The sequence below is a fragment of the Amia ocellicauda genome, chromosome 12 (assembly GCF_036373705.1).
Source record: "Amia ocellicauda isolate fAmiCal2 chromosome 12, fAmiCal2.hap1, whole genome shotgun sequence".
NCBI lineage: Eukaryota > Metazoa > Chordata > Actinopteri > Amiiformes > Amiidae > Amia > Amia ocellicauda.
The window spans coordinates 19,940,263-19,955,703 of record NC_089861.1 but is presented as its reverse complement, the minus strand read 5'-3'; the positions used below and the strand labels follow the sequence as shown (position 1 = coordinate 19,955,703).

Sequence of the window (15,441 nt, the reverse complement as noted above, 5' to 3'; positions counted from 1 at the left end):
TACATTAACACTGCACTGAGAGAGAGAGGGTTAATACAGTACAGACACACTGACTGGACACTACAGTACATTAACACTGCACTGAGAGAGAGAGGGTTAATACAGTACAGACACACTGACTGACTGGACACTACAGTACATTAACACTGCACTGAGAGAGAGAGGGTTAATACAGTACAGACACACTGACTGACTGGACACTACAGTACATTAACACTGCACTGAGAGAGAGAGGGTTAATACAGTACAGACACACTGACTGACTGGACACTACAGTACATTAACACTGCACTGAGAGAGAGAGGGTTAATACAGTACAGACACACTGACTGACTGAATACAACAATCTATCAAGAGAGAGAAGGTGAAGATAGTACAGTACAAACACATTGACTAATGGGACACAATACTGCATTAACACTGCATTGAGAGAGAGAATTAAGTTAAATAAGTTAATATAGTAGAGTACATACACCAATCAGCCATAACATTATAACCACTGACAGGTGAAGTGAATAAGACTGATAATCTCGTTATCATGGCACCTGTCAGTGGGTGGGATATATTAGGCAGCAAGTGAACATTTTGTCCTCAAAGTTGATGTGTTAGAAGCAGGAAAAATGGGCAAGCGTAAGGATCTGAGTGACTTTGACAAGGGCCAAATTGTGATGGCTAGACGACTGGGTCAGAGCATCTCCAAAACTGCAGCTCTTGTGGGGTGTTCCCGGTCTGCAGTGGTCAGTATCTATCAAAAGTGGTCCAAGGAAGGAAAAGCAGTGAACCGGTGACAGGGTCATGGGCGGCCAAGGCTCATTGATGCACGTGGGGAGCAAAGGCTGGCCCGTGTGGTCCGATCCAACAGACGAACTACTGTAGCTCAAATTGCTGAAAAAGTGAATGCTGGTTCTGATAGAAAGGCGTCAGAACACACAGTGCATCGCAGTTTGTTGTGTATGGGGCTGCGTAGCCGCAGACCAGTCAGGGTGCCCATGCTGACCCCTGTCCACTGCCGAAAGCGCCTACAATGGGCAGGTGAGCATCAGAACTGGACCACGGAGCAATGGAAGAAGGTGGCCTGGTCTGATGAATCACGAGTTCAAGGTGTTGACTTGGCCTCCAAATTCCCCAGATCTCAATTCAATCGAGCGTCTGTGGGATGTGCTGGACAAACAAGTCCGATCCATGGAGGCCCCACCTCGCGACTTACAGGACTTAAAGGATCTGCTGCTAACGTCTTGGTGCCAGATACCACAGCACACCTTCAGTGGTCTAGTGGAGTCCATGCCTCGACAGGTCAGGGCTGTTTTGGCGGCAAAAGGGGGACCTACACAATATTAGGCAGGTGGTCATAATGTTATGGCTGATCGGTGTATATTACAGTATTGACCGGACACTACAGTAAAGTCACACTGTATTGAGGGACAGAGTTAAAGAAAGGGTTAATACAGAACAGATACACTGACTGACAGCACACTGCAGTAATACTTACTGTTTATTCTACGCACCTGAACACACCAGCTTTACTGACAGTTCAGGCTGGAGTGTGACAGGGATCTGGTGGACAAACGAGGTACTGCAGGCCCTCTGGGAACAACCTTTCAGAGAAGCAGGGATGAGGTTTTTTTTAGTCGGTTGCCTAATTGCCTAAGTGGAGTTTGAAGCCTTTAAAACTACTATTAATTATAATTGTAAACACTGTATCTGTCCCTGTTTGCTCTCTTGTGGATGAGCTGTTTGGTGTTCAGGCTTTGCCCACAACTTAGACTCAAATTGGGTGCAGTGGTACACTGTCTCTCCAGCAGGCACACTCTGCTCTGTTTTAAAGGTGCTCACTGTCTGTGCTCTGAGGACAGTCTCTCCACTCCAGGACAGAAGCAACCTACAGTCTCTACTGACTCCTTCAGGCACTTCTTTTCAATCTTCAGTCCCACTGTCGTTCTCTCCTCTCCGATTCCTCTCTGCACTGCTGCTGCTGGGTGTGGGACTGTTCAGCTTCGCTATCTGTACTAGGTGAACACCGCAGCTTGGCCTCCTCTTTGACCTTGATACAATCCAAGCTAGTTACTCTGGGCTGATGTGATATGACATTATCACCTGAATCTTCAACCCGAACCTAAGCTCCTCCTCTGTGGCTGTCCTCTCTCCCAGTTCTCTTCGTGTGGCCCCTGCTGGGTGTGACCTGACGCAGCTCTTTCTCCTCCTTGTGTGTAGAGCACAGACAAGTGCAGCTCATTCACCTCTTTCTTTGTCTAGAGATCCTAAACAGGCTTGATTGGTACCTGAGCCCTGCTTTTCAGAGCAATTCCATTGGAGTTCATTGGTCTCTTCTTTAATGTGAACTGGATCCAGTCCATTCCTCTGCATCTTAGTGAGCACTCAATCGTTGGTGTGAATAGACTGGAGCTCAATAGCTTGTTCTGGTGTGTTAATGCAATCGAGTCTATCCCTCTGCATCTTACTGAGCTCCTGTGGGGCAGCCCTAATGAGCCATTGGCCCCCTCTCAACCTCCCACCCTAGCTGACTGAGTGTTTGTGTGCTGTGCTCAGGCCCTGACTCTACTATGTGGGTCCCCTCCATTGAGCTCTCCGACCCCTTGCCTCCTCCTGTGCTGCTCAGTGAGCTCATCTCTGCCTCCTGCAGCTGTGGACTCGGTCTCCTGCATCAGACTGGAGCCCCACTGCTCCTCACAGGGCTGCTGCTGTTGCTCAATAGGAGCTCTGTCCAAAGCCGCAGGGAGGGCAGTGGCCTCCACCACTCCCTGGGACACAGAAGAAGATTGTGAGAACAGGATGCACACATACTGAACTCAATAGGATTATAGTAGATGGAGTACTTTAAAGATTATTAAAAATGGTCAATCCTTTGCCAGCTTGTCTGAAATTAATCGTTTTTGGCTTTCTGCACTGACAATAGGTCATACAGTTCCCTGTGAAGAGAAACTGAAAACCCTCTCTATGGTTCAGCATAATACGTTTTACCTGTAGTCAACCTTACTACTTTAAGCAGTCCAGTTATGAGTTGTCCGTTCAAAAGGCAAAAGACACTAGGCTGTCCAATTACAGTTGTGTTATAAAATGACACTGACATGGAGGGAACACACCAACACAATATACAAAGCATGTTTTTTCTCAATAATAGTTAATTATAAAACTAACAAAAAGCATTTATTATGAGAAATGTTATGGAAAAAAAGAAAAAAAGAAGGAAAAGTAGTTTCTTCAAACTTCTTATGATTTATTCCTCTTACCGTATGACAGGTATTGGTGTATCATTTTACATGTAAACTGGGATTTTGAAACTACATATTTAAAACAAAGAACAAAAATCTAAACACCCAAGGCAGTGTAAAGAGATGCACACCATCAATCAGTCAATCAATCAATCAATCAATCATTCTGATTTAGCACTCTTTACAAAAACATTGCCCACAATGCAGATTTATTTAAATGACTGAATTAATTAAATGAAAATCTGATCCAACCATGTAAATTAAGGAGAAAAACTGCTAAAATTTTCAAATGTATAGATATATATTTTTGTTAGCATAGAGTTGCAAAATCTAAAAAGGAAAATTGACTATATGTATGTAAAATGTGCCCAAATTCCAGTCTTTTTGGTACAATTTGAGTCTTTTTAGAAGTTTTAGAACACCCCCATTTTTCCAGTTCTTATTGAAATTGAAGCAGTTCAAGTCCAGTGAATAACCTGAACTGGTACAAAGGTAAGCGGTAAACTGCCAGAGGTTAAAAAAAAAGTTTAGGTTACCAAAAACTGAAAAATAATGTACATTTCAGAGTTGTTATGTGTATTACTACACCATTATTTGGCAGTGTTATGTGCAGCTCCTAAGCATAGAAGTTACACTGTATTCCTACAATGCGCACATTGCTTGAAAGCTTATTCTCTTGGCTTGGTGCCAGAATATGTCATCATTGTCAATATTTTCTGAGATTTTGTATTCCTACACAGACCATTTATTAGATAGGTGAGCCGGTCAAAGTTGAAGCACATATATTTGTTTGGTTTTTTGGCACTATTTCTCGGTCATAATGAGCATTTGGTCGATCTGTGTGCAATGGCCGCCTTCATACCTCCGTGACATTCATTAGAGATATGGATCATTACAAAAAAGCATTAGTTCCTAAACATGCCAAATTAAGACTTATTTTCAAAAAGTTCTGGCTCTGCAGTGACAGTAGGCTAATTAGGCAATGGAGGATTTGGATGAGAACACATGACAGATGTAACATACAAATGTCCATTTTATTATGTGGGGTTCATATCCTTTTTATATCCTATTTATTGTACTTTAAATTGGGTGTCACTGGTGTTACAGTTATTCTCAATCCCTTTGGCACAATCGTCAAATGACTATCACATTTGGTCAAACAGTGTATGAAATACTCCACACCATTAGGTCATTGACATTGACATTCACTACAGTCATTTCTCATTGCTTTCACACAAAATGCATTGAGAAAGCCTTGCTGATCAAAATAGTTTACATTCATTTTCTGTTGAATGACATTATTCTTACATGCAATTATACACATGTTCATTGTGTAAATCCTAACATGCTAAATAGCACAACCAGCAGTCACAATAACCTGTCAAACATTTTGTAACAATACGGGCTTTTTGTTTGCCATATCGTCGTGGGAGTTCACCACCAACGGCAGGAATGACATAGAGGACGCAGCGTTAACCACAAACAGGAACTTTATTGAACACAGGCAGTATTCAGGCTGGAGCGACCCTCTGTCTCACTACTGCAACTATAATTACGACTCGAACTCCAACTCTCACCCACTCCTAATTTCAACTCCTCCGCGTGGGAACTGGGCACCCCTATTTATGCCCTCCGGCCCCGTGACTGGCTCCTCCAATCTAGGCGCCTCCCGTGTTCCCGCGTGGGGCAAACCCTTCACCCTGGAAATACCCCGCTACACTAACCAACACGCACCACACACGTGCACATCCAAGCATGCACTCACTCCATAAACTGCCCCACCACCCAACACACAGACAGACCCCCAAATACACACACACACACATGAACATGCACCCCCCCAAGTCCCAGATCGCTACACTATATTAGATAAATAGCAGTTATGTGGTATTGTTAGAATAGCTGACAGATTGATTGGCTTTGGCTAGATTTTTTTACATTTTAGAGCAACCAATTGCATATGCTGTCAAATTTATCCTACAGGTATAACTCATAACCTATCAGTTCTCAAACAAATTTATACTGCAAGGGCAAGACTGAATATGGAACAGGCAGGAGACAGACGGGGGCATTAGAGTGTGTGGTGGTGTGGTGAGGAGGAGAGGAAGAGCCAGAGGAAGGCAAAGGCACAGAGAAATCTCACATGATATACGGGCAACTATTATAGACCATGTAGTCAACCATGGCCTAAGTATGACAGAGGCTGGTCGGAGAGTGTAGCCTAATGTGTGCCAGTCCACAGTGTCGTCACTAATCCAGGCATTCAGGAGAGAAAACAGGTGTTTGATCATATATTGTACTGCAATATTTCTTCACATTGGTATTCCAGTAAACGTAGCCAATGCATGTTTCAGAATTCATGACGAATACATTGACTTTACTGTACTGTATTTACGGTCTAGGATTGAGCGTCTGCCCCATTGTAGTGGCAGAAGAGTTGTTTTCACTGTTCAACAAGAAATTGAAATCTATAATCTGGTCATAGCAAACAATGCTAGAAATTCAAAGTGCAGTCATACAAGATGACGGCATCTTTCAGAATGTCAACACCGTCAGCCTCTCCACAACTGATAGGGTGCTGAAGAGAAATCACATGAGAATAAAGCAACTCTACAAGGTGCCTTTTGAGAGGAATGGTGAGAGAGTGAAGGAGCTGAGGTACCAGTATGTACAGGTAAGAATTCATCACTGTACACTACACAGTGTGGTCATCTCTTCCTTTCAGTATTGACAAGTACAACCTGTATATGCAGAATATGTTACACCATGTGGGATATGTGTTGCTGTAATTGTATGATTTATAATGTCTACTGTAAATTATTTCCTAAATTGCTTTCGTATTTCTTACAGAGAGTGATGGAGCTGGAGGCTAATGAATGCCCACACATTTTTGTGTATGTGGATGAGGCAGGATTCAACTTGACGAAAGTCAGGAGACGTGGCCGTAATTTATTTGGTCACCGAGCCACTGTTGCTGTGCCAGGCCAGCGTGGAGGAACATTACAATGTGTGCTGCCATATGTGAGAATGCTGTCATCACCCACATTCCCACCATTGGGCCCTCTAACACACAACGTCTCAATTTCCTGGACACTCTTTACAGGGATCTCATTCCTGAAAATGAGAGGTGGCTGGTAAGAAATGACTTGCCAACTCATGTTAAGTTTGGGACAATGTAAGTTTTCATCGTACCAATACAATCAAGGAATGGTTTTTTGATGGAGTTTCTCCCACCCTACTCCCCATTCCTCAATTCCACTGAGGAGCTCTTCTCTGCATGGAGATGGAAGGTATATGATCACCGTCCTCATGATCAGTTGTCCTTACTGGGTGCAATGAAAGCTGGTTGTGAGGATATCACAGCAGATTGTTGTACGGGGTGGCTGCGTCATGCCAAAAGATTTTCCCCTCATTGCATTGCAAGGGAGGATATCAAGTGTGATGTGGATTAAATGTTGTGGCTAGACAGAGAGGAGAGATTGGATGACCCATGAGGTTGATAAACGTGCTGCATCTTTTCTTTATTCTTTTACATATACTGCAGTTCCTAATTTAAATAATTTTGCTGTTGTATATTTCTGTTCTGTACAAGCCTTTTTTATGTTCGGTTTGTTCTAAAGGAAGCTACATACAGTAATGAGAAATGTATGAATAAATGTTTTGTTGAAATTACAGTGTGCGCCATGACTTTTTGACAGCAATACTATTCAGTTGAACACATGTTGACAATGTTTAGTAATTTGACAGTATTTTAGAGTGGGCAACTATCACACTTTCGGAGTACACTGTCATTTGACGATATGTCTTGGCATTTTGACTGTTTTGGCTTAGGCAATGATAAAGGAACCTTTTGTTATTGTGGCAAAGATTTATTCATTGATGGATTTATTTACATTTGAAACATGCGATATCTCAAACAATTAACTCCTTTTGGAGGTGAAATAGTGTTGTGCTGAATGTACCACATGATGTGCGGATTGTACAGAAAAACTGTAATTAGATAAGGGGCTTTAATCAAGATGTTATAACTTTAATGTTGTTCAATTGCAACGCATTATTTATATTGTTCCTAAATCTGAAAATGTTCTGTTACAAACTGCATATGTAATTTGGGGAAAAATAATAAAACAACAATTCAAGTTCATAAATGATCCCTAACTGAGATATAAAAAATAAAAAGGTATGATTTGGGACATATTTAGTTTTCGTTGGGGTTCATTTTCTACTGCGCCCCCCCATTCTATGCAACCTTCGGAAATTGGCCCTCCATCACCAGACCCACTATCACTTTCCCATCACCATTTTCTGGGAATGTGATAGTGGGTGAATTACCTGTATGGTAATGAGCAACTGCCATGTATGCAAATGGGTCACCATCTTTTTTCATTTTAGAGGGAGGGATTGTATGGTAATGAGCCACTGCCACTGGACACTTAAGAGGGTGGGGCTTGTATGGTAACTGGCCACTTTGAGGGGTGTAGTCATTATGGCAGTGAGCCACTGGCACTTTGGAGGATGGGGTTGGACAGATCTGTGACTAAAAACAGAGACTGCGAATGTCACTCAGGGCATTGCATTAGCTTTACCTTGCTGTGCACAGTGTACAGTTCACTGTATTTTTCACTCTAAATTCACATTTAACCAGAATTGTCTTGGTATCATTAGCAGTTGTACTGGTGCGCTTTGAAGTTCAACTGAAAACAGAAGGTCTCTTTACAGCATAACATCGTCCCTTGGCTATGAGGCAGATTTTTAAGGTTGCCAAAACATGCCCACATTGCTGAGGGTGGGGGGGTCAATCATATGGTCACTGCTTTGTGTGAATCACTTGGTGCGCTCGGAAACAGTCAACGCACTGGTCGCAGCTGTAACTGGCCTCTCTCCCGTGTGAACCTGTCCATGTCTTCTGAGGTTGGATGCCTCGCTGAAGGTCTTCCCGCACTCTTGGCAGCAGTAAGGCCTCTCTCCGGTGTGCACACGTTGGTGTGCCCTGAGGTTGCACTTCTCAGTAAAGCACTTCCCACACTGGGTACAGCAATGGGGCTTGTACCCCCTGTGGCTGCGCTGGTGCCTCTTAAGTTTGAACAAGCAGGTGAAGCTCTTCCTACACTGGTCGCAGCTGTACAGTCTCTCTGTCAAGTGAATCTCCTTGTGTTTCTTGAGGCTACTAGCATGGTGGAAGCTCTTCCAGCATTGGTCACAGACATAGGGTCTCTCCCCCGTGTGAGTGCGCTGGTGAGTTTTCAGGTTGGCCAGGTGGCTGAAACTGTTGCCACAGTGGGTGCAGCTGTAGGGTTTCTCCCCAGTGTGGATGCGAAGGTGCTCCCGGAGCTGGGAGGCGCGCCCGAAGCTCTTCCCGCACTGGGCACAGATGTGTGGTCTCACTCCCATGTGCATGCGTTGGTGTGCTTTAAGGACACTGATATGATTGAAACTCTGGCTGCACTGGGAGCAGCAATACAGTCTCTCTCCCGTGTGAATGCATTGATGCACCTTCAGCGAGCTTGAGTAACTGAAACTCTTCCCACACTCGGTGCAGCTGTACGGTCTCTCTCCCGAGTGAATGCGCCAGTGTTGCTGAAAGGTGCTGAGGTAAGTGAAGCTCTTTGTGCACTGGGTGCAGCGATATCTGCCCCGAGTCTTTCTAGTGAGCAGTGGAGGGAGGCTGGAGGTCCCTGGCTGCTGCTGTCTGTACTGTGAAGACAGTCTCTCCAATCTAACTGAGCAGGGTTTCAGGATCATCATCAGCTGCTCTGAGGCCACTCCACTGAACTGCTGCCCATCTCCCCAGTCCTCTCTCTGCCCTTCCTGCAGGGGCCTGTCTGACTTGTCCGTGCTCTCCTCACTGTGTATAGACTGCAGGTCGGCCTCTTTGTGCGTGTAACTCACCTGAAGCTCAGTGTCCTCTTCTTTAATGCAAACTGCATCCAGTCCATCCCCCCCCACTGTACTGGGCACCTGTGTCATCAATTACTGCAGTTTACATTCTCTAAAGTTCTCAGACTCCAGATGATTGAACTCCTCTTCAATGTGGTCAACCCTTAATGGATTGAGTCTTTGTGTGCCATTCTCAGGCCCTAGCTCTGCCATGTGGTCAGGCTCCTCTTCACTGAGCTCTTCCACCCTCTGTCTGCTCCTGTGCTGCTCACTGAGCTTCTCTCTGCTTCCTGCAGCTGTGGACTCTGTCTCCTGCCTCAGATTGGAGTCCCAGTCCTCATCACAGGGCTGCTGCTTAACAGGAGTCATTTCCAAACCATCAGGGAGAGCAGTGGCCTGTACAGCTCCTGGGAAACAGAAGACAGAGAGAACACTCCCTGGGGATTTCGGAAACAAACCCCTGCACAAATTCTGCTGAATATTTGAGTCATTATCCCAATGACTCCTTAAAAGAAGGGAATTCACACCAGTTGTTTCTCTTTCAAATTCCCCTCCCCTCTCCCCATCCCTCCCTGCCCTCCACAGATATTGGACTGATGCAGTGGTAGAGCTTTGCAAGGAGCAAACAGAGAAGCAGTTTTCATATCAGGGGATACGTGGCATTCATACTAACATTCAGGTGTCTTTATATACAGTTGTATATCTATAAATCAACTGTATATATGATCTGTATATAAACTGTACATTTTTGCAGCAGTTGTATAGCATTATATATGTATATCAGGTACATACATATCTATATGTATATATTAGGTGTATGTGGCTAACGTTGTGGTCTTAAGCCCCATTGTTGGTGAAGGTTTAGCAAGGAAACTAAAGTAGACTTAATAATTTGAAACTGTGTTTTCTTTTAATCTGATGACATGCATGGTTTAAAACTGTGCACAGTAAAATATAACTTAAAAGCCACCTCTCCATATATCCATTCATTCATTACATGATAATGAGTTACAGCTTTGTGAATAGGACATGGTGGAATTTAAATCTTCCGTATGAGTTCGTCAGCTTTTTCTGTGAGTGTGACATACCAAGAAGCATGTGACAATGTTTCTCATGGCACAAGGAGATGCTGGAGCTGAGCTAAGAGGTTCAGGACAGGCTCAGATTCTGAAGTGGGCACGAATTAAGCTCTGTGTATTTATTTTATAATTTTATAATTCCATGCCAACAAAGATATAAGACAGAGCACTGCCTCTCATTAAAATCATAGAATAGATAGATTATTTTGTCTACACACAAAGATTGGTGGCCTCAAGATTTGAGTTTTTTATTTCAATACCTACTTTATTTATTTATTTTACCATGGACAATCCAGTATACATTGCAGGTTAAAAACACAGAACAGATGCACTGCATGCAGGGTTTCTAACCAAAGATAATTTGCAACCTCTGTCCATGATATCATAGCATAGAAGGAACTTCCATGCAGTGGCTTGTGTAGGCAAGCTCAGATTGGATAATATTGTCACTTGTTTCCAGGTATATGCTCACAATAAATGCTGAAATTCATTGCACTGCATAATTTACGGTGCAAACAAAGAGGAGCTCAATCCACTTGATTTCCATGGCAAGATGGTTGTGTTGCAGGATTAATCCCAAATGAAAATGTGATGAAACAAGGTTTGTTTTTAAATATATATTTAAAAACAAAGAAATACGGTTGCTCTTGGATGAAACACAGCATCACAGCAGGGCGGTGAGGACTCAGACTCTATGATGGAGGGGGGGCTGGATTATTAGACATGGTACAGGTGAGAATACATGACAAACTTTGCACTTACTGTTCACGACAATCCTCCAGCTTCCCTGTGGGTCACTACTGGCTGAGTTCTCCTCATATCGCTCTGCTTTGGTGAGGAGGGACTCAGGCGAGGGCTCTTCAGTGTCTATAGGCTATAACAGAAAAGAGGGCAGGGATTGACTTTGATTCTGTTACAAGTTATAGTGGCTTGAGTCTTGATCAGTCCTCTTAGTATATGTAGTAAAAGAAGAGAGTTGAGGGACTGGATTGCAGTTCTGCATGGCCCAGGAATTGTCATGGACACATCCTACATTGCTGAGTGTGGGACAAGTGGCTTCAGTGTCCATTCGTACTCTTATTACAGGGGTGGGCAGCCCTGTTACAGGACACCCACAATCATGAAAGTTTGACAGGTCTCTCTAAATCATAGATCGCTGGTATTCTTGAACACATGAAAATCTGGATAACTTACACCCAATTATTGGCTTAAGTAAACTATTTTCATAAAACAAAAACCAGAAGGTTTCAGCAGCTCTCCAGGACCAGGCTTGACCAACCCAGTCTTATCTTATATCACAAAGTTGGGATGGCAGCAGGGAGATACCATGTTCCTGCACATTTAGCACCACTTTATAAACACTGCTGCCTCTATGGGTGATGGGGCCTTTGTTGTTGTTATGCACCCAAATTCTGGAAATCCAGTCGTGAATGAAATAAGGAATTCAGTTTCTCTACTTCTCTTATGAATCTTGCTCTTTAGTCTGGAAGTTGTATGTGATATAGATTCAATTAACTGTTTTTCCTTGTGGTTTCCTTGAGGTGCTTTGTGTAGGTTTTATCACCGTTTTCTTCTTGTCGTTGTAAAGCGCTTTTAAAGGTGCTATATAAAATCATGTTTATTATTAGTATTAATATTAAAAAGTATAGGCAAGACAACAGCCTTGAGTGGTCTATTGCCAGCATGCAGGCTGAGTTGTGACCCTATGGAAGAAAAAAGCGCAAGTGATGGAGTGTCTAATTAGGGTATAAAAATGGTGCCATTCACACTATTCAGAAAGACTGTCGGAAGAATTCATCCCAAGACACCTTCCACCGCCTTGCTGAAAAAAGCAGTTTGGTTTGACTCGTAAGTGTCAGAGCTCATTGGGGGATAAGACTCATTTAAATTGGTGGAGCGAATTTGCCTGGGGGCTGTAGACTGCACAGCCAGTCTCTGTCTTTCTTATACATCTTATGAAACACCGTGCAGTTGTCCTTTAATAATCAGGGGGGGATCCGATCTTAAAAGGCTGGGAAGGTCATGAACTGGAGAGCTGGATTTTTATTTAACTGGTAGAGCTTGTCCAGGATCTCTCTCCTTGATGACCGGAGGTGGGGATACAGTCTTAACAGGGTTTGCAAAGATAACAGAGCACCCAGTCACACCTTCTAAACACACCCTGCAACACATCAATTCAATGCAAGTCAAACTTGCCTACCTGTGCCCTTCTTTACCTAGGAAGGAGGCAGGAAGAGGGGCACCGATGTAGCCAATTGGCTGGTAACTGAAAATAGTTTCAAATATTTGGAACCCAAGTCTGGCTCCTTCCCGTCACTGACCTCCTCTTTGATGACAAAGACTCGTTCCTTGGCAGAGTGGAGGGGCTGTGGCGTGCTGGCTTTTTCTCTGGTGTTCCTAGCCCTGGGCTCTCCAGCTGCCCCCAGAGCACTGCCCCAGAGCTGCCCAGAGAGCCACCTGGCAGGGGGATGAGCATCATTCTTCGTCCCTGCAGAGACAGGAGGGGACAGTGTGGGAGCCTCAGCCAGGCTGCAGAAAATCAGGAACGGCAGGCCAGAGCCCAGATTAGGACTTCTGCTCCTGGGAATGGGATCTAGAGCCCATCACCCCTGTGCCTCGGAGATCTGTCCATCGTGTACTGGGCATAGTGGGTTACAGATGCCTCGATTAAAACGCATGTACTGCATGTATTGTTTTCAGGTCCGTTTCTCAGTATTGTGAAAACCACCTACGGGTATGGCATATTCTGCATCTGCCCAGGGATTGTGGAACAGTGTCTGATTGGTCACCTGTGAAAAACAGGCAGAGTCAAAGGGGCTATTTCAGTTTAGGTTGTCTTGTTTATATAAACAAAGTATGTTACACGCACACAGTATTCAGAAAACTGGAGTGCATACAAGATCAATGTAACATCCCTCTGTTTGGTCACCGCATTGGGAGCACTGCCGTTTCTGAGCCTGCGCGACTGACGCGATCGAACAGCCCTTGAAGTTGTGGGAGAGTGTCAGTAAGGTGGGGTCACAGTGCTGCAGATGTTGAGATTGTACACAGGATGATCTGTTGTACTGATGTAATTAATAAATAGGCCAAAACCATTGCAATTCTCAATAACACATGCCTCTGGGTATTGTTTCTGGTATGGTTGACTCACCTCGATCCTGAGAACTGACTTGGGTCCTTGTGCTTTTCAGATAGGATTCAGCCATCTTCATCAAGGACAGAGCTGCAGACAGAGACGCAATGAGACCATGAGCAAACCTGAGCACATTTGAGCGATCTCTTCTACTCTGTAGGGTGTTCCAGGCGTCATGCACACACCACAGGATATTTGACACACAGTGGTCTTAGCCATAGCGGTGCTTGATCAGCCTGTAATAGGAGAAAAAAAAAAACATATATATTTTTTTAACGTACAAAAGGTCAACAAGTACAACAACATACAGTTACAAATCATTACATGTGGTGCTTGACTTCTTGAAACACACTGCAGAGGGAACAAGTTAATAATCACTCAGGTTTATGACGATTTGGACTGATGTTTCATTTTAACACTCTCCCAATATATGAATCTTGCACTGTATTTTGTTCCAGGCTGAAAATTACTTTAACCGGGACTATATCCAACCCAACACTCCGACTCCTACCTATTGTTGTGACTGCACCTAGCTCCCTACAGACTCATCTCTCCTTACACTGCCACTGTACACTGTCTCCGCTCTCCTTCCCCCCAGAGCCCCCTGCTTTTCATCCCGGGCCCCCTGCTTTTCATCCTGGGCCCCTAAGCGATGGCACGACCTTCCCCCTGAAGTCAGTACAGCACAGTCCCTGACCACCAGTGATCACTCAAGACACATCTGTTCACACCATACCTGTAATACAGCAGCCTGACCTCCTGGGCTGCCCAGCACCCTGTATTATGCACTTTATTTAAATATGCTTCCTACTTATGTATTGTAGTACTTCTATTTTTGTTTTACTATGATTTCTCCTATAACACACACACACCTAGGACTTAACTATATTTTGTCTGCACTTGTTAGATATTCATGCTAAGATGTATGCTTATTGATTGTATTATCAATTGCTCTGCACTTAATTGGGGAATATGGTATTTTACCATATTGGCATACACCGCCATTGCTGCATTGCTTGATTCATAAAGTCAGGAAGCGCCGCTGTGCCAATGCGCGCTGAGCCACTTCCGCATCCTGCCTCCCGGGATTCCTTTACCGTACACACCAGAGGAAGCGCGCAACTCGTTTTCATGTCCAGTAATCTTGTGTCAATTGTTCTGAGGTCAAATGTGTTGATGCCATTTCGGGGTTTAGGTTATTGTAACACGGGCGTAAAATTATAATTCTAATAATAATACATGCAATATTATAGTATTCATAATAATAAGAATTGGCTAGTGATTCATGTATAGACACTGCATTAAGGAACATGTCTAGGGTTGCCATCTGTGTAAAATAAATGAAATGTGTCGGTATCCCTCTTAACATTATGATTTATGTTCTCCCCTCTTCTATCCCGCCACTCATGAGGTCTTGCGTGCTCATTAAGTAGCAAGAAACAAACAAACAAACAGAACACCAACACCCAAAAGTCAGTTTTTGCTTTTTGGGGGGATATGTAGTACCTACAATTAACTGCGCCGGTCGCTTTGCAGAGCTGTAGACTTTTGAGGACGTGTTTATTTAGCATATGCTGCTTAAAATACGTTTTAGTGATTAGGTTATGCTGTGTGGTAGGGTGGGGTAATATGCCCAGTTGAGGTACAATGCCCATGCCCAAATATCCCAAAGCATGCATATAGAATTTAATGACAATATCATAGCCATCTTAAGCCAGAGATCTGTAATTGAATGCTTGCAGAAACTGATCTATCAGTAAAGGTCATTTTATTTTTACTCCACAATTACTTATTCAGAGAAATGCCCCTGTATTTGCTGATAAACACAGGCTAAGCCAAGGATGCCAGTTAAATCATTTTTAGCTTATCATGGTGATAGTGTTTGAGTGATAATAGCACTATACAATGCGTTATGGGAAATGTTTGTTCTGAAGCTCAAATTAGGTAAAATGCCCATATAACACAAGGGGGCAAAAGGTCTGCTGTGGGTATTTTGCCCTATCATAGAAAACATTGTTGAAATTGTGTTAGTACATTTTCTATTGACAGGCTGCAATGGATAGAAAATACAAAAGAAGGACTAAGAGGGGAAGTTATGGAAGTGAGCAGCTGTTTACTGCAT

The 15,441-nt window shown here is 43.6% G+C and overlaps 2 protein-coding genes across 2 annotated transcripts; both read right to left on the bottom strand.

The window, feature by feature from the left end:
- Nucleotides 1–3,293: 3,293 nt before the first annotated feature.
- Nucleotides 3,294–9,197, bottom strand: LOC136764541 (zinc finger protein 79-like). Its single transcript, XM_066718699.1, has one exon. The coding sequence runs from the start codon at nt 9,195–9,197 to the stop codon at nt 8,055–8,057; it is 1,143 nt and encodes a 380-aa protein (XP_066574796.1). The 3' UTR covers nt 3,294–8,054.
- Nucleotides 9,198–9,200: 3 nt separating this feature from the next.
- Nucleotides 9,201–14,355, bottom strand: LOC136764548 (uncharacterized). The gene is made up of 5 exons (XM_066718713.1): nt 14,056–14,355; nt 13,338–13,555; nt 12,508–12,674; nt 10,949–11,060; nt 9,201–9,514 (listed from the first exon to the last, which is right to left on the bottom strand). The coding sequence occupies exons 2-5, from the start codon at nt 13,396–13,398 to the stop codon at nt 9,201–9,203; spliced, it is 654 nt and encodes a 217-aa protein (XP_066574810.1). The 5' UTR covers nt 13,399–13,555; nt 14,056–14,355.
- Between the last annotated feature and the right edge of the window lie 1,086 nt (nt 14,356–15,441).